The 27084-nt window shown below is 34.1% G+C and overlaps 1 protein-coding gene and 1 long non-coding RNA gene across 15 annotated transcripts; both read right to left on the reverse strand.

The window, feature by feature from the left end:
* Positions 1 to 4679: 4679 nt before the first annotated feature.
* On the reverse strand, positions 4680 to 6599 carry LOC148782883 (uncharacterized). Its single transcript, XR_016051098.1, has 2 exons — positions 6251 to 6599; positions 4680 to 5722 (listed from the first exon to the last, which is right to left on the reverse strand). It is a non-coding gene; the product is annotated as an uncharacterized LOC148782883 (long non-coding RNA).
* Positions 6600 to 11159: 4560 nt separating this feature from the next.
* Positions 11160 to 16176, reverse strand: LOC18422648 (transglutaminase family protein). 14 transcript variants are annotated; one of them, XM_011625484.3, is made up of 9 exons: positions 15620 to 16176; positions 15316 to 15421; positions 15151 to 15228; positions 13090 to 13456; positions 12619 to 12731; positions 12246 to 12410; positions 11992 to 12134; positions 11743 to 11835; positions 11160 to 11508 (listed from the first exon to the last, which is right to left on the reverse strand). In XM_011625484.3, the coding sequence occupies exons 1-9, from the start codon at positions 15682 to 15684 to the stop codon at positions 11349 to 11351; spliced, it is 1290 nt and encodes a 429-aa protein (XP_011623786.1). In that variant the 5' UTR covers positions 15685 to 16176; the 3' UTR covers positions 11160 to 11348. The 14 variants fall into 14 exon arrangements, 12 of the variants coding, with proteins under 12 accessions (XP_011623786.1, XP_020523684.1, XP_020523690.1 ...); XM_020668025.2 differs by having other exon boundaries at positions 15151 to 15231; XR_016051097.1 differs by lacking the exon at positions 12619 to 12731.
* Positions 16177 to 27084: the final 10908 nt, after the last annotated feature.

The following is a 27084-nucleotide window of genomic DNA, read 5'->3' on the forward strand; positions in this document are numbered from 1 at the left end:
CCGAATAGAGTCCAAAATCTGGATTTCAAATCCTAATAGGGTTAATTCTCACCCCTAGACAAAGCGCACTAAGGGCAACATCCATAACACTAACAACCTCGATTTTGAAGGTGGAGCAAGGTATAAATGCAAAACATTATGCTTCTTATGACATTTTGGATCCTCCAGATTTAGTAAGGAAGGGGATTAACCTGTTCAATGACATGTTTTTATTAATTGTTTTGTCTGTGTCATGCTAATGAGCATCTCTTCATTGTAAATGCTCTTTTGTAAAGTTTCTTAATTCTTTGTTGCAATAGAAATTGCTTGTGCTGCTGATATGGACAACTAATGTTAGTATTTGCACTTTATGAGAGTTTGATGTTTAAAAGTGTATTACTCATTGTTCTCAGCAGTGTTTTAAAAATCGGCGAGTCGAACCAGACTCGCTCGATTCGACTCGAGAACCGGCACAGCCCGTGCCGGTTCCAGTAAAAAACCGGGAACTGCCCGGTTCTAGAAAAGAACCGCTAGTTCCCATCCGGTTCAGCCCGGTTCCGTACGACACGCGAGTGCACCCGTGCAACACGCGCGTGGTTTAATATTTGTACACAAATGCTTTAATTCATATTACATAAGTATTTATATACCAAAGTTGAATATCAATCTTTCGATGTGGGATAATTCCCAAACATCATTAAATGAAATGGGAATGTAAATATATTCTATTAATCAGTAAGGTATAACCACATGTGATGAGGTGGTGTGGTGGTTAAGACCTTTGCTTCTTCATGTGAGCTCACAAGGTCTAGTCCCCTTGTGAGCGTTATATTTTTGTGTTGTATAGTTTTTGTTGTATATATTGTATAAATATTTTTGTAAATAAAAAAACATAAAAAAATGAAAAATAAAAAAGTTAATTTTTGTTGTATATAGTGGTATAATTATTTTTTTAAATAATATAAAAATCATAAAAAAATAAAAAATAAAAAGTTTATTCTATTTGAAATTTCTATCTTTCTACTAACAATCTCTTTCACTAAATTTATTATAGAAACCTAAAAAAATAAATTTTTGAAAAATTGAAGTGTTATTTCCAAAATTTGTATGTATTTTATTAATTTTTATATTGATAACCAAATCTTTTATTTTATTTATTTATGTTTACATTATAAATCATATAATGTACTATTTTTCTTACAGCTGTCAATAATACATTTTAAATTAGATAATATTATAAAATATTTTTAATTTGTTATTATTTGTCTGATAAAATAATTATAAAATGTAAACTAATAATTATAATTTCATTATATAATATTATAATTAGTTAGGTTTTAATAATTTTGGATTATAGTTAGTTAGACTGTAATAATTTAGATTTTTTTAGCGGATTAGGGTTTTTCGCCAAAACGAGATTTTAATGGCTATTCTTTCATTGATTAGTCCACTCTTTATAATAGTCCATGTATAATTATATATTTCATCTATGATTTTTCTTTTATATGATACAAATTTAATGGTTAACATAAGTTTACACCGGGAAAAAGCATCTCAATATTCACAAATTGATGAAAAAAATGAAAGTTAATAATGTAGTACCCTCATTTCTTATTGGATTCCTAAAAAACAATATTTATAATAAATTTTAATAAATTTTTAGGATTTTTTTGAAGCTTTAATCTGACAGATTCAGCCGATTCCCGATCCGGATCGTCGAATCCCGATCCGGATCGTTGATTCACCGATCCGGATCAATTTTTTAGGTGTCCGATCCGAGTCACCGATCCGCTTTTTACACCATTGGTTCTCAGCATTCACAAACTCTTTGAATCTATAACATCTCTCGTTTATCTGAGCCACTTATCTTAACCAAATGCTTTTGTTTTGGTTACCACAAAATAATATATGTAAAAGAAATGATTCACTAGGGACCACTTGTTAGAGTGTATGCATGATGAACTCGAGTCCTGATGACTTTAAATTTAGGAGTTCACTTGGATTATGAAATCAGAACGGAATGCTTTTTATCTCATTTCTTCTCTGATTATGTAATTGTTGATTCTTATTTCATGCCTTTGCAATTTATACAAGTCAAACATCTTCTAGCGCTCCAAACCTTTGGTTTCTTATTGGGATTTTATGCCTTGATTCCATGTGGTTGGAACGTTAGGATACTATCCCCTACTGATTTCTATAGAGAACACAAATATTAGAGAGAGAGAGAATGTGCAACCGATTTTACCAGATTTGAATATGTAAAAATTCATTATCAGGTTTACAAATCAACCAAATTTGCATATGTTCCAAGATACTTTCCTTTTGGGTTTTCTATTAACAAAGAATGTCATATTATATCATACCTTTGAATATCACACAAGGAGCCATTTATAGAGAACCAAATTTGTATGAGAAATATCAGTTCATAGGCTTTCATGGGCCATTTATAGAGAACCAAATTAAAGACAGTGATATGACAACAATTCTCTTCTTAGGATACTAACCATGATTTTGTACCAAGAAGATGATAATCCAAGGTAAGAACATATCAATATTCTTAATGGGGAAGTTAATAAATGGATTTTTATCTTTGCTTTTTGCAATTTGTCTTGAGTTTTGCCTTTTCAAGTTAAATGACTTATTTACTCTCAATGTTCTGAGGTACTTGAAATTCATTTGAGAAATATGAGTACATATGTTGTCATGAGCCATTTCCCTCTCATTTTTTGGCTTCTAACATGCTGATCATTTATGTCTCTTATTGTAACTCTTATAAAAATATTAAGCTCTTCCATCATTCTAAATTATTGAATTAGTCATTCACAATGTCGTTATGTTGTGGTTATTTTAGGCGCTCTCACTATCGTATGCTTCTATAAGTAATGGAGGATATCCACCTAGACAAAGTCCTCGGTGTGTTATAGATTGTGCCATGAGGACATCGACGACCCCAAGTAACCCGAATAGGATATATTATAAGTGTGGATTATGTGGATTCTTTCAATGGAGTGACAAATAAGTGTGGATTATGTGGATTCTTCCAATGGCATGATGTATGTTACCTTCGCTCAAAACAATGTCAATTTAAGGCGTCGCAATACACAACAGTGGAATGCAACACATGAATCACAAGAACATGTCATGGTCAATCCAGAACCGTGTATTAACCATGATATGATACTCGGTGCCTTAGGACATTTGCAACAATTTTTGTTTTTGTGTATAACAGATGTATGCTTTTTGTACTCCTCTTTTTTTTTATTTATGTAGTCCTTATTCGAAGCATGTGATAATCCTAACGAGGTAATGAAATTGATATTTCTTGATAGTAAAGTACTTTATTTGAAACCATGAGGCTACTAAATGAATATGTGAACACAGTTATGAACCACTGGCTTCCATACGTGCTTGGGTTGATCATTTCTTGCATAAAATGTTGTCCACATTTTGGCAATTTCTCCTTCACTAATTGCTCAAACTAAAAAAAAATATTATTGTATAGATATGCATAAGTATAGATATATATCCATACATTTATGTGCTTATTGATCAAGCAATTTGAGCATGGCAACCATTACTTCTATTGGTCAAGCTATGCACCTGAAGATCCAACTGCTCGTTTCTACAACTCAGTATTCAAACTCCAGCTGCTCTCAAAGCATCTTGAGTTTGAGGGGGGGTGTTAGTATAGATAATGTATAAGTATGGATACATATCAGTATGGATATATATCTGTACAGATATATACCTTTTGATAAGATTAGGTGTCCTTGTATAGATAGCTATCTAAGTATCTGATTATGAAAAGATTAGATGGTGTATATCCATAACTGGTATTGGCCCTATATTTATAGAAGTCTTGTTTATTCTTTAATAACAATTAATATACATAGAGTTCTATGCAACATTGTAAAATTCTATTAAAATCCACCTGATCCATAAAGCATAAGGTAACAAGAACTAATGCATAAGCAACAGTTGCTTGGAGTCATCCACATCAAAATAGCGATGATGAGTCAATCGGTCCAACAACATATTCAACCAGAATGTTTAGTGGTGCATTTCAATCAATTTGATGTTATTTTGATTTCGACAACTTCCATGTTGAGTTCAATAATGTATAAGCCATCCTTCATAATAAATTATTTCACAAGGTGCAATCTATTATATAGAACATCCGCTTAGTCTAAAATAACAATTCTATTAAGGTTTCTTGTGGAATGGAGAAACTCAGTGAAATAAATCCATAATGAAATAAATAGGACTCCACTATAGTAGCAGGTCCAAATAAGTCCTACGAAGGTGCTGTAAGCAGAGCCTGTATGCAGGAAATAAACATCTACTTTTGAAAGACCAATCCTCATAATGGCTGGTAGCACATCAAATCGGAGTACACAATGCCTATATAAATTTTGTGCCAGTAGTTGTAATTATATCACATGCAAATGCATAATGGTACAAAGATATTCACCATAACCCAATTTTCCTTTTTTATTTTTAAAAATTACCTGACTACAGGATTCAAAGAGACAAAGCAAGCAAACAGTAATTCAGTAACCACGAAGAATGTCACAGTGTGCATCAAAATGAATAATAGCCGGGAAAGTATTACTATTGGAATAATGCTATTGAGAGAGAGAGAGAGAGAGAGAGAGAGAGAGAGAGAGAGAGAGAGAGGAGAGAACTTATTGAACTTATTCTTGAGTGCTAAAAGAGATGCAGCTTTCTTAAAGCTTTGAATTTTATTGAAAAATAGATCACTCCCATGACCAAAAACCAAACTACATGTTTACATTGAATGATTGAAACTACATGTTTACAAAATTTGCTCTAAGCACCAAAAATCATTGACCCCCTAAGTACACTAAAACCCAAGACATCACCCAAATTGTTGAGTTTCTTGTGTTTGGGAGAGATGAACGAGCACAACTTCCTTTGATAAAATGAGTTGTACGAGAACAACTTCCCCTGCAGTTGCATCCCTTCCATGCATAAGGAAAATCTCTTCTTTATGCAAAAATACCATAGTTCAATTCATCTCTAACAAAGAAAGAGTTCCAATTTTCCGAACTCAAATAAACGAACAGAATAAGAAAATCATGTGAGATAGATCTTTTGTTTGGTTTTCAAGGAAATTTAACATGTTTCACTATGAGTTCCATACGCACCACTACTAAGGGATACACATATCCAGAGCTAATGGAATTTAACTTAGGTTCCACTTAGACTAAACGCAGTCTATAAAATTAGTAGCAATTTCAAGGAAAGGTAAAAGATAAAGAACAAAGAAAAAGAAATAGAATTTGAGATCTGAGGGACAACATACTTAAAGAGTTCTATAAACAATCATGGGAAAATCTCGGATCATTGGATAGAACAGCCCATAAGAAATTTAGAGAGAGTGAGAGAGGGGGAGGGGGAATAAATGGATTAAGCAAATCCTTTCCAAATCTCAGGAAAAAAAGTGCTCATATAGCACAAAGAAAAAGGTCACAAAACATATAAAAATATAGATAAACACATTCACAGAGAGATAAAGAGAGCGAGGAACAAAAACAAATTAAAATAAACATGTCATTGAACAAATTAATCCCCTTGCTCACTATATATGGAGGATCCAAAATGTCATTAGAAGTATAATGTACTAATACATACCTTACTCCACCTTCACAATGGCCTCGAGGTTGTTAGTGTTACAGATGTTGCACTTCGTGCGCTTTGCCCAGTTAATATTGCCACACCTCTGTGAGAGAGAGCGATGGCAATGCAATTAATGACCCAATTCAAACTGGGAGAGCGGCTTTCAATCTATGCCGTTGAAATAGCCTAAAAAAATCGAAGCCGTTGGGTGCACCCTTGTGCTATATGCGAGCGGGCTTTCCTGAGCATATACCTATATATATAACCAAACTATCCCTCATATTTAAGGGGTATGTTTGGGACGCTCGGCATTGACCTCGAATGTAAGCATAGTCACTCAGAGATAGTTCTGGGGGGGGGTTTCATTAAATTGTGATTTATAAGACAGGTGAGTCGTGGACCTACTCCCTTATGGATCACCGGCAGTGCCAGCTTGTGAATGCAACAAAGCTGAAAACCCGCTAAAGATAGTTTGGAAAATGAAAATTTCAAGGCAAAGAGGGGAAGAGATTTGACAAAATGACGTTGAAAAAGACCAAAGTTAAGTCATACTAAGCATGCCAATATAACAAACTACGAGAATAGAAGGTGAGCTTACTTGAAAGCTGAGCCCACAAGCTCGACACCTCACCTGAAATCAGTGGCTTGGCTCAAACCCAAAGTTGTTGTCCCAATTTCTCTCACTTCTTGGAGTTTGATGGATGAGATTAAACTGAATTTTATCTTTGGTAGTAGCTTGGATTCAAAGGAGACGAACTAAGGGTGGAACCTAGGGTCCATGGGTGACGTCCAGGGTCTACAGTTGAGTAATGGAGTATGGATTCACCAAGGCTATGTCGATATGGGTTCAGAGTGGGCTCAGAGGTCTGTAGAAGGTGGGAAATAGGGTTTTGGTGTCTAGGGTTTCTAAGGGTTCAGAGCCAAGTATACATTGCAGCAAGGCTTCCTATTCTCTTTAAATCTCGGTCCCCGGAAACCACAGATGAGGGCTTATTTATAGGTAAATATCCCTGAAAACTGCTCCATTAAGTGGCGGCTCAATCTGAGATGTTGATCATTTGTGAAATACACTTACTCACGAGCGTAAAATCATTCGCTAGCATCAAAGGGTATTACGTAGAAGTTGGTGGACCCCATAATTTGGTAGTTTCGTGCCACCTGTCACATTCTATTCTTCAGAGCGTTAAGGCAGCCATTTTGGGTGCGCCTTAGTGCGATAAATCGCTTGAAAGTGGATTTAAGGGGATCAAAGTTATGTAAAAAATGAGGGTTTAGTGGGGATTATGGTGTCATTAAGATTAATGGTGATGCCACAAGTTTAGGTTAGGTGAGTTTTAAGTCATTTTAGATCGCTTAGGACCTATCTTGGAAGGTTTAAATGCGGCATAAGCCTAAATAGGAAACTTTAATAGGGCCTTGTAAGAGAGCTAGGGTTTACGGAAATGGACAATGGAGCATGTTTGTAGGGTGGACTAAGGTGTAAGGGTGTAGTACGGTCCCCTGTGGGGTTTAGGCTATAAAATAGGTTTTTGTCAAGAAGAACCCTAGGTTTTTTGTTCAGGTTTGGTCTAAGAAGGGCCTAAGCCTATATTCTAAGTTCTCCAAGGTTTTGGCTTTCTGGAACTCATTTAACCAAGAAATGGGTGTCGAAAGGGTATTTTGGCCACTATTTTTTTTGAATTATTTTTTTAATATTTTATACAAATGCGTTTGGCACACACACTCCAAATTTCATCTTGATCTAAAATTGGAGTAAAATAAAATAGGATGAAAACAAGGCCAATATTTTTAAATGACCAAAAGGTCCATATTGAAGTTTACCTAAGAGCTATTGATCTCAATTGTCTAATCTTATGTTGGTCAAGATCATGTCTGAGTATTTGAATTTTATCTTTATTCATATACTTGGGAATGAGTTGAAGTTTGGGGCTCCATTCTTCTAGCCCTTGCCACCTCTAAAAATGTAAAAAATGCTATCTCAAAAAAAAATAAAACGACCAAAATACACATAAATCTATGAGTCTTTTGGTCATCTTATTTTTCTTGAATATAGATGTGCCCTAATGAGGTGCATAAACCCTCCAAATTTCATTAAGTGTAGATTTTAGAAAAATAAAAAAGAAAAATTCAGACAACAAATTACTAAATGAACCTCTAGTCCAAAGGAAGAAGAGGGAGCTCCCAAACTTTGCATTTCCATATAGGAGGGTGGGGTACAACCCTCAACATTTCGGAGTGCGAGCATTCATTTCACCACCCTTGTAAGGGGTTCCTAATTGACAACCAGGAACTACTGCAGTTACTAGAACTTTTTCATGCCAGGCACTGAAAATTCCGGTTATGAGACGCGCCTTGAAGGCTTAGCAAAAAGAAAGATGCCTACCATATCTTCTTTTAGTTCATTAATACATTATATATCGGGCTTTCTTATGGTTATTTAAGCTTAGAAGGTTACTAACTACTTGTATGCTTAGAAAGCGTGGAATGATTATGGTGAATGTATGCTTATTATGCAAGCAGAATGAAGAAATTGTTGATCATTTATTTTAGAGATGCAATTTTACGAAATCTGTTTGGCAGTGGTGTTTTGGGATGCTTGGCGTTAGTGAAAACATATCTACTCAGATGGAAGATTTATTTGGGACTGGCTGAGGAGGGGTCTTGGGTCTAAAAGAAGGATAACAAGAAAGGTAGCTAAAAGTGGTACTGGTCTGGGCAATATGGAAAGAACAAAAGAAGAGGTGTTTTGAAGGTTTTGTGAAATCAGCAGTTGAAATGCAAGACAAACTAAGATTTATTGTGGCTAAATGGTTAACCACCAATAAAAATTGGTGGGGGGTTCCAGTATTGGATCTGATGTATAACATCAATGGTCTAAAGAGAAGCATATTGGTATTTGGAAATGTCCTGGGTGGATCAAAGTAAATTTTGATGGCAATTTCATAGGGAATCCAGAAAATACAGGTATGGGAGGTTTAATTCGTGACAGCCAAGGAAATATTTTTTTAAAATTCTACGGTCGTCTTGGTGTAGTTACAGCAAAAGAAACATAAATTCGTGCTATGCTGGAAGGTGTTAAGCTAGCAAATAGATTTCAATAAACCAGTGGTAATTGAAAGGGACACATTAAATGCTATTAATTGGGTGAAGCAGGAGGTTGAGTACCCATGGAACCTTCACAGTGTTATAAGGGAGATGATGGTATGCTGCTCGAAAATGGTATGTACTTTAGTACATGTCTATAAGGAATGCAACATGGAAGCTGATGCTCTGGCAAATTAGGTGTTTTTGCGACTGAATTGATCATTTTGTAAAGTAGGAGATAGATTACAGGTGGGCGATTTGTATTTCCTTTCTTTTCGGTTGTTGTTTGTAGTTTGATTGTTTGATGTCCTTTAGTTTGTAATGATGTAAAAGGTGAGAAGTTTATAGTAATAAAATTGTGACTGTTCTTAAAAAAAAAAAAAGAATATTGATTGTCAAGGAATGCACTGGATTCAACTACATTCGACGAAGCCAACCTTTTTTAGATTTTTCGACATCAATCAAATTACTGCGTGCAAGAAAGATGCCAGAAATTGCTGGAATGTGTTGATGGAGATTGTTGTATGCGTTAAAGGGTGCATTTCTGCATTTGTGTCTCCTGAGGTATAAAACATCCATCTTAAAGATAGATGTTAATGGGTGTTCCCTGTAATAATAGCTTAAAACTAACGATTTAAATTTTTTTTTATAAATTTATCATTTTTAGCTTTTGAATTTTATTTATTTATACTATTTATGTTCTTCATGTTAAAGATTATATATCCATTAAAAATTAGGTCTAAAATCCATGTCAAAAATAGATTTTTAAGAGGGGACTCATACTAAACCATGTCCTTTGGTTAATAGAAGTATTGGAGGGACGTGCATAGTGGCCAATTTTTTAAAAGAAAAAATTTATATAAGATGTCAACTAGAAATAAAGTGCACTCCAAATACCCATTCGATCCAAATAACCTTTCGATAAGGTTACTCTAATGTCGAAAAACCCTACAGATGATCATCTCAACCTCAAGATGTATAGAGAAAAAAAAATTGCAAATCAGAACTAATGCATCTTGTAACAAACTATGTAGACCATCCATTTTTCAAAATATTAAAATGTCTATAAATCTTCCCAACCTATACTATTTTTAGAACTCCAAATTATTTAGGGATAGAAAATAGATTTTTTTCCAACACTAAAATTGCACCTTTTAAGGTTATTAAGGCTAAAACCTTTTACAAATCATACCCTTTTATCCTTGTACGCGAAAGACGTTTGAAATAATAGTCTTTTGGAAATAACACGTAGGAAGTATGAGAAAAGGATATAGGAAAAAGAGAATACGAACAGGTCACGAAACTGCCTCGAACAAAATGGGCTTTGCACAAACGGCTGGAAATTGGAAATGGAAAAGACTAAGACGAAAATGGTACCCTTGGTTGATTGAGGAGGACAAATTGATCACGGAATGGGATTGTTGGTTGCTTTACTGAAGAAAGTGGGGCACCTCCTCCATTTTAACTCCATTTTAACACAGTCAACACGACTAGTTAGAGTTTGAAAGCAATGTCTGCCTACTACTGCAACTTGAACCAAACTTTGTTTTAGTGGGATTATTACAAGGATGGGGGAGGAGAGTTTGAAAGCAATGTCTGCCTGCTACTGCAACTTGAACCAAAGTAATCCCACAAGGATCGGGGAGGGGTGCAGTTGGCATACGGATGCAGCCGTGCCTTCAATTTTATCATGGTATATAATTTTGATGTAAAATATGTTTAGGATTATCTCAAAAACTATTTTTATATTTAATTATAAATTTTAAAATTTTAAAAAATAGTTAAAATCAAACAGATCTATAAACATATAGAAATCTTGAAAATGGACTATAAACATAGAGAAATCTTAAAAATGGACGGTGTAAATAATATGTTGTAAAATGTACTATTTCTTAAACTTAAAATCTTTTTATTTTTCATGGTCATACATCTCAATGTCAAAATGATCAATCAAAGGATTTTCAATATTAAAACTACTTTTTCCCATGGATTTTTGAAGTGCATCCGTAACCCTACATTATAAAGTTGCAACCTTATATAAACTTTTTTCTTCTAGAGTCATGCATATACGCCCTCCCTCTAAAATTTATTTTAGATGATTTTTTTTTACTAATTTTTTTTGTAGACCCATCATCTAGATCCGATCATAAACATGAGAAGAATAATAAACTTTTAAAATTAAATGTATAATTTTTAGTATTTTTTTTAATGCGCCGTTATTATCTTATTTATGGACATTACAGTGTAGATAACGTCCATCTTAAAAGATGGACGTTTGTAAGCCAGCGGGCTCTTGCGCCCGCGGGCTCATGAAACAATTTTTCTTGCTTCAAATCTTGACTTATTTGTCAACAAATAAAATACTAGATGTCATCATTCGAATACAGATTCTTAGGAGTAAAATTGACAAAATAATCAAAATGAAGGAGCAAGGCAAGATAGACATCAAGACCAAATGGAAAATGTGGGTTCCTAAAATTCATAATAGCAGTAAAAGCACAGATCCAAACTAACAACATCATAAAGAAGGGCAAAGTAAGACTGAGACCCGAGACAAAAAGTAAAAGATATCGATCGCTCGATAACCAGTGAGAGCAAAAACACGAAATGAATCAAAATGGACATCACAGTTTGAAAGAAACGCCCTAAGGGATTGCTAGTTTATGGGAGTGGTCCAAAGACTTCCAAGATGATTCAAGCCTCAGTAGGTGCAGCTTCTCCACAAATGGCTCCAAGATCTCCGCCTCCTCCACAGGTGCAAAAGCCATGCATATGCTCAATTCTTGCACGGCTTCTCCATATCTCCTGCACCACCCGCCCATGAATGTGTCAGTGTTAACACGCTTGCTCAATTACCACCTCCAACCCCCCACCCCCTTCTCTCTCTCTCTCACTCACACAACACACTAAATAACGTGGTTCAGTTCAACAATCAATTCCTTTTTATAGGTCATTTTTCTAGTCCTTGTATAATCTATTATAAACTGTGAAATGGATGGGCACATGACTGGAAACAAACCGAAGATATGCCTGTCCTACCTGCAATGGTACAGGAGCATTCCATGGTCTCTTCTAAGTGCCCAATTATGGGGTTGCAGAATCAGAAGCCTCTCTGATGCCATGATAGCCAACCTGCAAGATAGAAATATTTCATTCATTAAAAACAAAAACAAATCAAGCCCATCCTTGAACCCTTAAATTCAGCTTTTTCAGTTTCACCAAATCAGACCACACAAATAAATATTTCAATAAAAAGCCCCATGTAAAGTTTAAGGATATCGTTTATACCTCAACTCTTGAGGGCGCAATAAAGGGGCCTTAGAACTACCATCTTTCTTGACTGATGCATCACTGACATTATTGACGGGTCTAAGCGGGGAGGTTAACATCAATCCATGGTTCATCCTAGAAGCACGTTTCCAATGAAGCCTCTGCAAAGAAGATAAAAAGCGTGACAATGATGCAATACCAATGGTGTACTACAAAAGACTGCCAAAATTTATTTGTCATAAACAACGTTATCACTAAGTGTAGAGACTTACTATCAGATTCGCTAACGCAATCCCAATGATATCTCTTTTACTTGCAATTTCTAGTCCTGAAAGTGACATACTATTCAAGTCAAAAGCCCTTGACCTCGGATCCTCAACACATCTTCCATTAACTATAGCAAACAAACTGCGACCAGAATACACCTTGAAGAGTTCCTGCAAACAAATAAATTACAGGCCAACAAGCCCCAAGGTGCTAAATGTGTCAGCAACTTCAATTGAATAAGAAGGCTTTTAGACCCAGAGACCCAACTACAGCTTCAATGTTGAAGGGCAAAAAGAACAAAAAAATGACTCCATAAGGAAAAGTTAAACATATAAATAGAAGCACACATATATCAGAACATGACCATATTGGCTTTACCTCAAAATCTCCAGTTTGGGGCCATATCAAAAAATCTTCCCCAACTCGAGCTCCTACCATGGTAATGCCAAGTCTCATACATACTTCAATATACATGATGCTAAACATAATTGCTGCAATAGTAATATAGTTGTGTCAAAGGGCTGGATCAAGACCAAAATAAACTACAACAGAACCAAGGAATCTGAGTCTTGAAGGCTTTCTAAGACATGTAACTAACAAAAGGAAACAACTAGGGCCTTTAAGAGATTTATCTACAACTGATTTTAGTTGAAGAATGGCTATTTACAGCTATGTGAATTTTTTAGCAGTAAAATAAATGCAATATGTGACTAGGAAGAGTGGCAACATGAACTAACATGCAGAGCAGATTACAATGTTTCAATAGCCAACATTACTTCACTACAATGATCGTAAATTAGCTTGGTCACCACTATAAACATGAGGTAGAGGTTAAAAGAGGAAGCTCACCACTGCAATTTCCAGAGCTTATTACCGAGTGCAAGTATGAGTGCTTTGAATCTACGAGTACAGGATATCTTTTAAAGCACCTAGACTCAAAAAGAACCATATTTACAGCCTCCAGAACCTGAGGCAAATGGCAACCTATGTCTCTTGAGACTAACTCTGCTTCCACTTCTTTTGCAATTGTATCCAACTCAGTCATCCAACCAGATATATTCTTGCCAGCCAAAGGGATGTCCTCAAGTTTATCCCATTCAGAATGGGATTCAATGGCGAAGGTAGATTCCCTCCTTTCATTTAATATTGAGCGAGTATCCATATCACGATTGAATGCCATAAAGGCTTCATCCTCAGCAGCAACACATAACAATGCCTGCAATGACATTCACAAATGGCGAAATGGACAATCGCTTAAAACAATTTTTTCTTTGATGGCCACAACCTACGTGTTTTTATGACAAACACATCACATATTATACGCTCATCTTGTATAAGCAGGACTTAACCCGAGAAAAGATGATTGTCTTCAAACATACTCAATCATCCACACCTTTTGAATTCAAGCTCCAAGCAATATCGGAGGTAATACATCTCTAAACACATAATGTGCCTGTAAAGTATACCATAATCAAAATGGACTATGAATACAACATGCAACATACACATGAAAAGAACATTCAGATTTTGCAGGCATGACAAATGAACACCATCGGTATGCATCTATCTATACATGTTGAGGACCCTTGGTGTCTTTTGACCAAGGGAAAAGGCTAAAAGTAATTGCCAATAAAAATTATTAGGCAAAGCAGTGTATATCAATAAATAAACTCTCGGAATCTAATTGTCCAACAGAGCTCGTTGGGCTGGACAACCGGTTACACTTCTAAATCGAAATGTTAAGATAAATCCAAACACTGGCCTTGCGAAACCCAATCTTGATACTCTTTCAGTACATTCATTTGGATGGTCACCATGCAAGCTCCTCTCCACAATTGATTCGCCAGAGTTAAACAATAATAGCAAACTGTATTATATAAGACCAGTGTTTAGGAACTTGCCTCGGGCCAGGGACTCAGTGCTGGCCCAAGGCAAGATACTCAAGCGAGTCGCAATGTCCTGTATAGGGCCAAAAGCCCTACAAAAATTAAAAGGAGAAAGAAAATTATGAAAAAAAATAAAATACCAGTAGTAAAAGTAAAATAAAACCGAAACCAATATTAAAAAGTACAAATAAGCTTAAAATAGTATACAAAAAATGGATTTAAAAAAATTGTTAGTTGGGGACATTTTTTAAAATCCAAAAAGGGGAAATTATAAAAATAGGGATAATGGCAATAGACACTCACCAATCTTTGCCAAAAACATCTACCATCTACAAAAAATTTATACGATATTCCCATATTTTTACCATTTTTTGGGATTTGTTTGAATTTCTTTTTATGTACTCCGAGTTGTACAGTTGTATGTACAACTCTGTATGTAAAACTCGGGGCAACTCAGCCTCGAGGCCAAGCCCATGACACTGTATATGACTATCTATGGTTGTGAACCTTGATATAAAAAGGAAATCCAATTTCAAATCATCCCAATCCAATTTCAGATCTCAAGCAAGTAGAATTTCATGAGTGTTCTGCTACGCTATTAATATGAATATGCAATGCCGACCTTCTTAAGCATTTATGCAAAGCAACCCAATGAGGAACTTCGTGTGACCAGATCAAGTTTCAGTTTTTAACTTTTACAATGGCCCTTCAACTTCCTTATTGAATAACCTCGAAGGAGAATCATAAACAATGTTGTTCCTGACAAAACCCTAATCCAGGAATTTTTACAGAAATATTTTGATGTACATTTCTAAATGGATTAAATAAATTTTTTTGCCTTCTCCCTCAAGTTAAGTACTCTCTCTCTCTCTCTCTCTCTCTCTCTCTCTCTCTCTCTCTCTCAATCAAAAGAACAAAAGTAAAAGGTTCTCCAGAATATTTTCATATGAACCACATCACTTAAAAGTCCAGATACCTTTGGATTTTTAATAATAAAGGTCACAAATCTTCACAAGAGGCTAACCTTAGCAATTGAGATATCTTTATCCTTCGATCGAAACGAGACCTCCTCTGCAAACATTTTCCTCGCAAGCTTTTGCACCTGCTTCAATTTTAGCAAACAAAAATCTACAATGAATCAAACTGCCATACCAGAACACTTCAAAGATGGAAAATAGAGTAAACAGACCTCGATAGCGGGGGTGGAGGAGGGGTGATGCCTCGTCTGACTGCCCATTGTGATGGAGGCAGCCAGGAGGTGGAGCCTCTTCTTCCCATTCCAACCACGATCATACCTGATCGTAACGAAATGGTTGTAGCCATAGAGAGAGAGAGAAATGACACTCTAAACCCTATCGCTAAGCATTTTCCAAGAGTTTATAATCACTAAAAGAGAAACAAAAGGCATCATCATAGAGAGATAAACTACACTAAACCCTAACCATTCACCATTCCTATGAGTTCTTGAACGAATAAGAGAGAAAAAAGTGTACCTTTGAAGATACAGAGACCTGCTGCTTTGACCAGTCATGGCCATCGGATGAAGGAAAGAAGCCATTGGATGCTGAGCGACGATCTTGAGCACGGAAATTAGGGTTTTTAAGAGAGGGGATTTACAGTTTGGTATGTGAAATGGAGCGGATCACCGCAACAAAGGTCTTGGATGGAGAAGAAGAAAGTGAATAAGCCGAGCTTGGCTTCAAGGCCGAGATGATGATGGTAGTAGTAGAGTCATCAGGGCCATACTTGGCTTCACAAAAGCGAGATCGCAGCGTCGAAACCATTACAGTGCTGCCTCTTCGATAGAGATGGAAAGGGAGGAAAGCAAGTTGAAGGGAGAGCCGGCAATCCACAGTCATACCAGACGATTCTCCCTCTCGCTCTAAACCTGCTGCCTCACCGCTCTCTCTCTCTCTAAAATCTTCCCTCTAGAATATTACTAATTGCTCGCTCTTTCTAAAAAATTCTCTGTAGACTGAGCCCTTTTCTCTTGGAATCCTGTTTCTCTCTCTTCTGAGGGCTTGCTAGAAATGATGCAGTGAAGGGATGTAATCTCATTATCGCTGGATTGCCTTTTATAGCGAGGAGATGCCGCACACCCCGCATGTATTACTCAAATGACACGCACATCCAAACCGTTTCATTTAACGAAAAAATTTTCATGAGTTTTTTTTTTTTTTTTCATTTTTTCTCAATTCAGTGAAAAAGACATGCCCTACGGACTAGAGCCAATCCCGTTCTTGAGTTTATAGAAGTTAGACATAATCAAATGCAAAATTGAGTCGAACCTCTACAATCATTCCGGAAAGGTCTTTATGATGTTGGAAACATATTTATATGATCATCTCAACATCAAGATGTATAGATAAAGAAAAAAATTATTTTAAGACCTGAAATTAGTATGTTTTGAAACATATTATCTAGACCGTCTATTTTTAACATTCTCATAAGTTTTTGGATCCGCTTGATTTTTTATACTAGTTTTAAAATTTAAAATTTTGTAATTAAAGATAAAAATGGATTCCTATTTCATTCTAAAAATTTTCTCGTGACAAAGTTTAAAAGCACACCTTACTTGGATTGTTTGCAAACCACATGCTAGCTGACAATTATACCCGTTTGCTACTTCAACACAAGGGTGGGAAATGGGTTGACCCGGTTCATAGACCTAACTAGGTCAGGATTTGGACTCAAACAATCCATGTGATGGGCAAGGTATGGGTACATTCGACATCGATTGTCTGCTCCAAGTCCGGCTTGGATCCTATGGAATCATCTTGATTAGGGACCAACCCAATATGTAAAAATATGAACACAATACATAAAAATTTATTTTTTTACAATTTTTATTTTCAATCTCAGACCCAACTCAACATGGTACATTAGGTCCGGCTCTAATCGACTTGGAGCCTTAAACCTAATCTGATAAGAATAGGTCAAATGGAACCCGACCCGACACCGTCAAGGCCATTTCGGGGCCGTTAAAGTACAGGCCAGGAAATAAAGACAGCTATGGCCATTTAGTCACTGAAATAAAAGAGGGAGGGTGTTTTAGTCAAAGTGGCCAATTAAGTGAGAGGAGAAGGTAACGTATTTGATGGGGTGGCAAGACGGGGTTGAAGGATAACGCGTCAGAACGATAAGGTTAGTGCACCGAGGCGTGATTTGTGTGATGGGATGGGGACCGTCTGAATCCTCATCAATTGTCGATATCCCTCATATTTTACGTCGTTGTAATCGGTTAAGTTCTCATGTCATTTCGGTCAATCAGTCAATCACAAGCATAACATTAAAAACCTTTAAAAAATATGAGGTCTGTATAAGGTGTCAACTACTATTGAAATGTGGCTCATCTCAAAATCATGTCGAAAATGTTTTAGTGCCGAAAAGCTTTGTAATGATATAAAAATATGTTGTTGTTCTGAATTATGAAAATTCAAGTTAAAAAAATGATGAAGATGAAACATATCTATAAACATCTTAAAATCTTGAAAATGGATGGTCTAAATAATATGTAAAAAAAATAAACTATGTTTCGGACAAAAAATCCCCTTCTTTTTTTTATATCTATGAATCTCGATGTCGAGATGATTAATTTGAAAGTTTCTAAAAACGACTTTTACTAATGAGTTTTTTAGATGCATCTTACTCCTACAGGGTTGAGACCTTATATAAACTTGTTCCCTTTTAAAATATGGAACTTCCATATAAATCACAATCCTGCAAAGAATTATTTATTCTAAAAATTTGCTCTTCTTTATGAATATGTCAGAAAAATATAAGGGTAGAAAAGGTAAACTGATATTTAAAAGAGGAAATATTCGCCAAACTTAGGGAGGATATGCCCATATCCCATGCCCCTACTTTAGGAAGCTCTCGAATCTTTGCCATTTGATTCCATATGCAACGGACAATACATATTGTTCCCTCGTAGTCCCAAAATCTCGGTGAAATTTTGGCTGTCCTTGGTTCCTTCCGGGGAATTGGATAAGGATAAGGTTAAAATAAAGATCGGAAAAAGTTTATATAAGGTGGCAACCTTAAAATGTAGAGCTACGGATGCCCTTCAAAAATTTATAGAAAAAGGTTATTTTGATGTTGAAAAACCTTTTAATTGAGCATCTTGACATCAAGAGATATGATTATGAAATAAAATTAGATTTGGAATCCAAAAATAGTGCCTCTTACATCACATTATCTAGACCTTTCTTTTCAAAATTGTCATATGCTTTTAGATCTACTTGTTTTTAACTATTTTTGGAGTTTAAAATTTTGTAATTAAATATAAAAATAGATTTTGAGATAATCTTAAAAATATTTTGCATCAAAATTATATGTTATGATCAAATTTGAAGGTGCGCTTTAATTGGATTATTTAAAGGTGGAACCTTATAGAAACCACACCCAATAAAGATTAGGTATAAAAAGTTTCAAAATGATCATCTCGTTACTATTATCAATGTGGAAAGAAAAAGAAGAAGAAGATATGAATCTATTTTCAAGTGATTATAAATTTGTAAGATGTATAGTTTTAAAACTTCAAATTTTATAGTTAGATAGAGAGAGAGATTTGTTAGCTTTAAAAAGATTTCCGAAACCAAACTTGCAGTTTTCGATAAAGTTTTTAGACGATACTATTTTTTATATAAATGAAAAATGTATAATTACAGATGCGCCTCAAAAATCTTTCGAAAAAAATTGTTTTAATGTTGAAAAAACTTTCTAATTGATCATCTCGACATTGAGATAAAAAAACAAAACAAAAAGATTTTAAGTCTTAGAAATAGTGCACTATGCAACACATTATCTAAGACCGTCTATTTTTTAGATTTTCATATGTTTGTAGATCTACTTGATTTTAGCCATTTTTTTAGTATAAAATTTTATAATTAGAGATGAAAATATATTGTAGGACAATCTAATAAATTTTTACACCAAAATTATATGTTATGATAAAATTTAGAAGTGCATCTTAATTGGATTGTTTGAGATTGCAACCTTATAGAAACCACACACTTACCTAAAACCTAGGGCAAGCTTTTTATGCTTCCCCTGTTACACAAATTTATATACTTGCCCCTAATCAACCATCTCTTTTGAATTGATGGCTGAGATGGTTCCAATCACAATGCCACGTCTCTACACTAAAATTACAAATACTTTCTAAACAACTTCCCCCAACCAAGTTTTTTTTTTAGTAATTTTTACTCCAAATTTAAATTTTCTAGTACATACCCTCAAAGTAAAAAAAAAAAAAAAAAGTAAAATAAAGACCAAAATATCTTATAGAAAGTATGCGGTCCAGCACAAAATGGTGGTGGTCCGTCACTTTGCTTCTGAAAAGCATATGATCTGACACAAAATAGGGGCGGTTCGGCACAAAATGGGGGCGGTTTAGCACTTTGGGCTTTTGGAAAGCATGCAGTCTGACACAAAATAGGGCCGGTCCGGCACTATGGGCATTTTCATAAAAAAAACATGATTTGTTTTATTTGGGGGAATTTGCTAGAAAAGTTCAATTTGGGGTAAAAGTTGCTAAAAAAAAACTTGGTTGGGGGTAGGTTGTTTAGAAAATCTCATTTTTGCAATTTTCTGTTATTTTTAATGTAGATTTTACAAAATATTTTGATACTAAATTTTGGGCATCCACTCCTCTCTTAAACTCCCACTTGCAAAAAAAATACTCTCAATAAAATAAAATAACCAAAATACCCCTGAAAGTTTTAAAGGGTATTTTGATTATTATATTTTATCAAAAATTTATTTTTAATATTTTTTTTAGGTGCATCCGAAGATGGCACCTGGCAAATTTCATATTCATAGAATTTATATAAAAAATAAAAATAAAATATTCTAAATCATCAGATCTAGATCAAACGGTCGGTGGATCACTTGATCTAAATTGAAAAGCTGAATGGGGAGGAGTATATATCTTGTACGCTGTAGGACAAATATAGAAACCTTTCCCTAAAATCTGAGCCTATGGAAATTGTTCCAAACATGGAAAAATAGCGACAAAATGGAAACTGTTCAAGCTTTTGTTCACAGTTAATGTTATGGATGGAGACCTACTGTTCCGCATTTGTATAACCACTCAAGTTACGAGTGGTCATGGCAAACATGTGTAAACAGTAAAAGCGAAAGGGCTTGCAAATGGGATTCCGTGACAATCGCTCCCATCACGAACAAGGACAAAGAAAGACACTTTTTTTTTGGGTTGGTATCGCGTCATGGTTCCCATTGATCCAACCACATCCAAGGATCAAAATAAAATTTTATTGCTTTTTTATTTATTTAAAAATAATAGTAATATAAAATTTGAGCTTTAGCTTCATTTCATAATTAAAATTGGCTAAAAATATTTTGATTTTAAATCAAAACAAATATAAGGGTATTTTAGTTATTTTTATTCATATTATTTTATAATCATTTTTATGTAGTTATATAATTATATTCATAAAAAACCTACACCTAAAATTTAGATGAATATATTTTATAAATAAAAAAAAATCTTTTTGCCGTTGGACATGAGACCCCAACCATTAGATGGGTACTTGTGCACCGTTCCACACATCTAGAGGATACTTTTCCTTTTCCAAAGTTTTTGTAGGTGTTGTATACTCTTCTTCTTTTTTCCATAAAAGGTAACGGCTTCTTTGGATTTATTTGTTGCAAGATAATTCAGCCCCGGATCAATCTTTATCATAGAGTTAGGTGAGATAAGAATTTTTGTACGTGGGTTCATTTTTTAAAAGAATTGTTTTTTATTTTATTAAAAGTAATTTGTTAAAATCAGTACTTCACCTTTTTCTTTTTTCTTTTTTTCTTTTTTTCTTTTTTTCTTTTTTTTTTTTCTTTTGAACATTTTAATTTTTTATCCGCTTTCACTCTATTCAAAGTAATTTACTAAAAGTGTCTAGTTTTCACTCAAAATAACTACAAATAGATGGAATAAAAAAGTTAAATCATTGTTGTCATCACCATCATCCAAGCTTTATCTCAGTTATTTGGTGTTAGCTATATGAATCATGTATCTCCATTTTTTTCTACAAAAGGCTATACCCTCACTGAGACCAGAAGTCAGCGTATCTCCTTTTACTACTTCTATCCATTTTCTATTGGGCCTTCCCTTGCTGTTTTAGAGCCTTCCACTTTAATCAAATGATACCTCTTAACCAGTGTTGTATTAAGTCTACGTCGCACATAACCAGCTCAACTAAGTTTATTTGCCCTCAGCCCAACTAAGTTTATTTGCCCTCATCTTATCGCCTATTGAAACTACACCTAGAGTTTCCTCATATGTAGTCATTCTGAATTCCATCATTCTTGTCTTGCTATTCATCCATCTCAACATTATCATATCTTTATCTCAGCTACACTCATCCTATGGATATGTTTTTCCTTGACCACCTAACATTTCATCCCATAAAAAGCATGATTGGTTTAACGGGTGTCATATAGAATTCCCCTTCAGTTTCCATGCCATACGATGATTACATAAAAATTTGGATATGTAAAATTGTATAAACAAAAAACAATCCACGAAACAAGAAAGAATAAACAAACACAAAAGAAAGAGACAACCAACCACAACGCAAAGATATATGTGGTTTGGCAACGTGCCTACGTCCACGGGGAGATGATAGCTTTTTTACTGACCATGGATAATAGGGTTACAATAACTCCCTTTTTCACACCTCTTTCTGCTTCATTATTACAAAAAAATCTATGTTTTTTTTCTTAACCCTAAGGAACCCCCATCGCAACAATATATATCGAATCCCAGGCAGATGATACAAATAATATAACGAGCCTCCAGTGTCGTCCTTTTGACTTCACCTTGGCAGATCTATTTCCTCATAATTAATACAAGAAATCAATCCTCAACAAAATTAACTAATAAAATAATATTATGTGGAGTATATTTATTTTAAATAAAATAATATATTTTATAAGAAATTAATTATCATCCGAACCTACCCTGTACGTAATATACTTTCTTGGATAATGACAAATAATTTCATTGTTTTACAGTTTTACAATAAAACCGAAAACAACAAAATAATAGTGGAGCTGCCTTTCTCCAAATCAAAATGTCATCTTAACCGGTTTTGAGTTGAAGATAAAAGGAAAAGGAAGAAGAAAGGAAGTGTTTGGCGGTTCGGCCGACTCACACTATTCCTTTGTGGTCTTTTTATAAAATATATCTCAAAGATGTATTTTTATCAAAATTTTAGAGTTCAATAGTCTCAACCTTGACAACGATTTAAATTTGGAATTTTTCTTTTTCACAAAATATAAATACTATTTTTTAAATTCCTTTCTTGGCCGTCCATTTTAATTTTTTAGTGGATGTAATATTTTTTGACATGCATCTTAGAGATGGACCTTAGATAGACAAAGGAACATGCACTAATAAGTGAGTAGGCTGACTCACGAAAACCGTATAAACAAGGAAAAGGGCTCTTCATATTTTGTCTTACTCTCTTTTTTCTATCATGTATCCGGAAGTACATAGCCTAGTTCTACTACGGAATCAATAATGGGCTCTATTTCAACATAATCGGCGGTTGTGTCGTCGAGAATGGTCTACTCTTCCCATAAAATTTCTTTTTTTAAGTTTACCTTTTGTTATTCTTTCGTATTTTAATACTTTATTACTATAGTGTAAGGATTAGTATTCCAATCCAAATCGTTGCACTCAAGGGCGGATCAAACTGATCAAGCACTTGATTCTCGATTTTAAGACACTACGTAAAGTAGTGTTTAAAATTTCGGTGCCCTGATCTGGACGATCCGGATTGGGTATCGTCCAAATACTTGATTCAGTATTTTAAAACACTAGTGTAACTGTAAAGGAAAACGGGTGGGCGTTCTTTTTCTTCATGACGATTTCAGAAAATGCCTATCCGGATTGGAAATCACTTGGAAACAAACTTCCTTGACAGAATTGAGAGTTGCCAACTCGATTTTGTCAAGACAATCAGGTGACTCTATCAAGGAATTGGGAGAATCGCTTAGTTCCCACCTATTTTACTTTTACTTATAAATTTTTTAAAAATATATCAAAAGTAAATATGTTATTTAATTTTTTTTTTGGAAAGCGACTCTTACCATTAAATAATCCATTCAATTCAATCTTGAATAGCAATCCAGATTTATCAAGCATCGCACATATATTTAGGTTTTTCAAATATGAAAGTTTAGTAACCATTTAAGAATCATTAGGTGATTATTTTTTAAAAAAAAACTTTAACTTTTTTGAAGAAAAACTTTAAAATTTGAGTTCTATAACACTTCAATCTCAACCTTCAAAAGATGGAACGATCTAGTTTTTAATCTTGAGACATTATTTCGATCTCAACCTTCAAAAGATTGAACGATCTAGTTTTTAATCTTGAGACATTATTTTAATCTCAACCTTCAAAAGATTGAACGATATAGTTTTTAATCTTGAGACATTATTTTCTTCAAGTACCTAGAGAGTGCTATTTGGTTTTTTATTTTTATTTTTATTGAGATCAATGTTTCAAAACATGAATCAGTGGTGCATATCGTTTTACCCACATATCCATATCAGATCACTAGTCACTAATCCAGATTGGGTTTGAATTGGTGATCCGAAAAATGTTCAAAAATAGTAAGATAATATAGAGGGACGTTATAAAATATTAAATAAACATTTAAAAAAGGGAAAAAAACTGCATGAAATCCTTTGGCTCGTGGAAAATGTGGTCTAGATTGTCCAAAACTTAAGCAAACCCATTGGATGTCATGTGCACGAGTTGCACATATACATATACATATACATGTGCTTTGGTTTTAGAATATAGCTAATGGAAAATGAGAATTTCACGTGCTTCATATTTCATTTCCATTAATAACATAGAATGCATAACATTCATATTTATTTACAAACTACTTTGAACCATGCCGGTTGTCCCACGCTTTCTTAAACCCTCAAACATGGTAGGATTCAATGTTAGAAGACCAAACACGCGACTTGGACTGAGAATTGCCAACCAGTTGTTCACACGTGAGCTACACGTTACTGTTGAAATATAACTTCGAGAACAAAGAAAGATACAAAGGGGAGTGGTCGCAGATTTATATTAGGATGAGGTTTCTATAAGGCCTAGGCTTTATGAAAACAAAATAAAACCTCACCTCAAATCCTCCTCTAGAGTTCACTTTTGACTATGAAAATCTCTATAATGGCTCTAAAATCATTTTTCAACACCAACAATGAAATTTGAAATTCCATCAATGATAAATATCTAGCATATTTATGTACATTTATTGTTAGGGTGAAATGGATTGTCTTGATAATTTGTTACAATATACACAATTATTAGAGTTTGAAATCCTAGTTTTTTTTCACAACTATTATATTCAAGTTAGGATGATCAATGTAAAGGCTTTTCAATACTTGAACTTCAATTTTCGATGAGTTATGAGGTGAGGCTTTACTGATTTTGATAGGGCTGCAGCCCTATCAAACCATTTTCCTTTATTTTATCGCTATACATGATGAGATTACTTACTTACCTTTGTTATAGTATCTCATAAACTACCGCAGCCATTAGATGCCAAATTCAACAACTAGAGGTATGTCACAAGAATTTATTTTTTGAATTATAGACCTAATAACTCGGTCATGGCCGGTCCCAATCCTGGATAAAACGATGAGGGTTGTGCAGGTAGGGCACCCTCCATATAACTTTGTCACATCAACCACCCAATTGGAAATCTGACAAGCAATCATAATTATGATATTTTATACCAAAAATAAATAGGTTTTGTATAATTTTCAATATTTTTAAGACTAGGAGGCAAATAAATTAAATGCCAAAAAAGAAAAACGACGATCCATGTACACTTACATATTAGAGAACAAAACTAGCATGGAAGCGTGCTGCAGGATTAAATAACCATATATCCAATTTAATATAAATTGCACATATCACGAGTGGCTATTTATTGCGAATAGCAAGAGTAAGGGTATTGATAAACATGCAAAAGCATCGTTCTTGGGAATTGTTCATAATATAATAGTTCAAAAAAATTTTATGTTCAAGAAAACGATAAAAGTTATGTTTAATCGAAAGACCATGATAGTTCATTAATTTTAACATCTTTGCTCCTCACGTTTTAAAAATTTCAACCATTTGAAATAATCGATGGACAATTTTTAATTTTCTCCTCCGCACTCCCCCATTCTTGCAACCTTAGGGTAGAAGATTGTGAAAACTCTAAAAATAAGAGAATAATATTTAGGAGAGAAAAAATGGCAAAGAGATATTGTTCTAATTACCAATAAAAAAAAAAAAAAAAAGTTGGTAAATATATATAGCTGAAAACTGCCCATCCGACAAGTTTGATGTCAAATCAGCAATTCCCTATTGTTTTTTTAACAAAAGATAAAAACACAAACATAAAACGTAAAAAATAAAAAATATCAATGGATAATTTAATATCTTTAAGGATAATCTCTAGTACTCTAAAAAAACATTATTCCATGATATTGTGATATAGTTAGGCACCAAAAAATATAGAAAAAACAAAGGATGTTGTGAGATAGAATAATAAAAGCTAAACACAGTATATATACTATATGGCAATAATAAATATTTTTCTAAGTTATATATAGGCGTGGTTTGTATAAGGTTTCAACCTTAAACAACTAAAGAAAAGTATATCTCTAGATCTGGCTAAAGATGTAGTTTTAGTGCTGGAAACCCTTTTGATGGCCTAAAAATCTACTTTCAGACCAAATATGAAATTTAAAACCCAAAAAATGATGTAGATTTACTAGATCTATAATCACTAGAAAATTTAAAAAATGGATGGTCTAGATAATATGTTACATAATGTATTTATTTTACAATTTATTATTTCATATCTATATATCTCGAGGTTGAGATGATCAATTATAGGGTTTTTAGACATCCGAATGACTTTTTGAAGTAGTTTTCTAAGGTGCACTTTATTTCTACATCACAAAGTTGACACACACCTAGTTAGGCCAACCCTGACCAGATCTGGTTGATGCAATACCAATTATCACCCCTATTGTTGACATCATATGGCATGGTTAGTTTCTTAGTGACAATTATCTTCGATAAATTGAATTTATCTTTATTTAACCATGATAAATTCTTTTGGTCGATGATAACGTTGATACTATCCTGGCAAAATGAATCATCATGATAATTTAAAGCATCTCATTATTATCAGGATGAAAAAACTCTCCATTAGTAACATGTGTGTAATATGAAAGCAAGATTAGCATTATGAATTTGAAAACCATTTATATATAGACAACTCTAAAATTTTTACAAGGCAAATAGAGAGAAATTTTACAAGTTATTGATGATGGATGTGTCACTTGAAGCTATTAAGTTAGATAATGCTTTTTATATTTCAATTTTGATATATCTTTGTCATTTGTAAAATTTATAATATATTGCACGTTTTATCTTGTATAACTTGAATATATATTTAATAATTTTTTAAAAAATTATTTCATAATAAACAGTGTATTGGATAAAAAATTGCCACTCTTGGACCCTCATAAGAAGGGTCGAACACCACTCAATTTCAATCTAGAGGCTTCCCGAGAGGCAGAAGAATGTGACCCACAAATATATAATGTTTGCTTTGTGGGTACACCAATCATTTTAAAACTGAAAAGACCCAAACTCAAAAGGCCTTAGTATATAGTGTGTTTTGGGTGTGAAGCAACAAGCTCATCCACATGAATGAGGAGATAAAGGAGACACATATTTTTTATATTATATTTATATATTTATAAAAAAAACTTTGTCTAAGGTTGCAATTTTATATCATAGAAGCAAGATGCAACTCAGAAATTCAGTAGGTAAGAATGTTCAGAAGTTGGAAAACTATCCAATTGATCTTGTATAAAGAAAAAAAAGAATTTCAGGTCCCAAACATT

The sequence above is a fragment of the Amborella trichopoda genome, chromosome 3, assembly GCF_054954075.1.
Source record: "Amborella trichopoda isolate Santa Cruz 75 chromosome 3, AtrichopodaSantaCruz75HAP2 v2.0, whole genome shotgun sequence".
Taxonomy (NCBI): domain Eukaryota; kingdom Viridiplantae; phylum Streptophyta; class Magnoliopsida; order Amborellales; family Amborellaceae; genus Amborella; species Amborella trichopoda.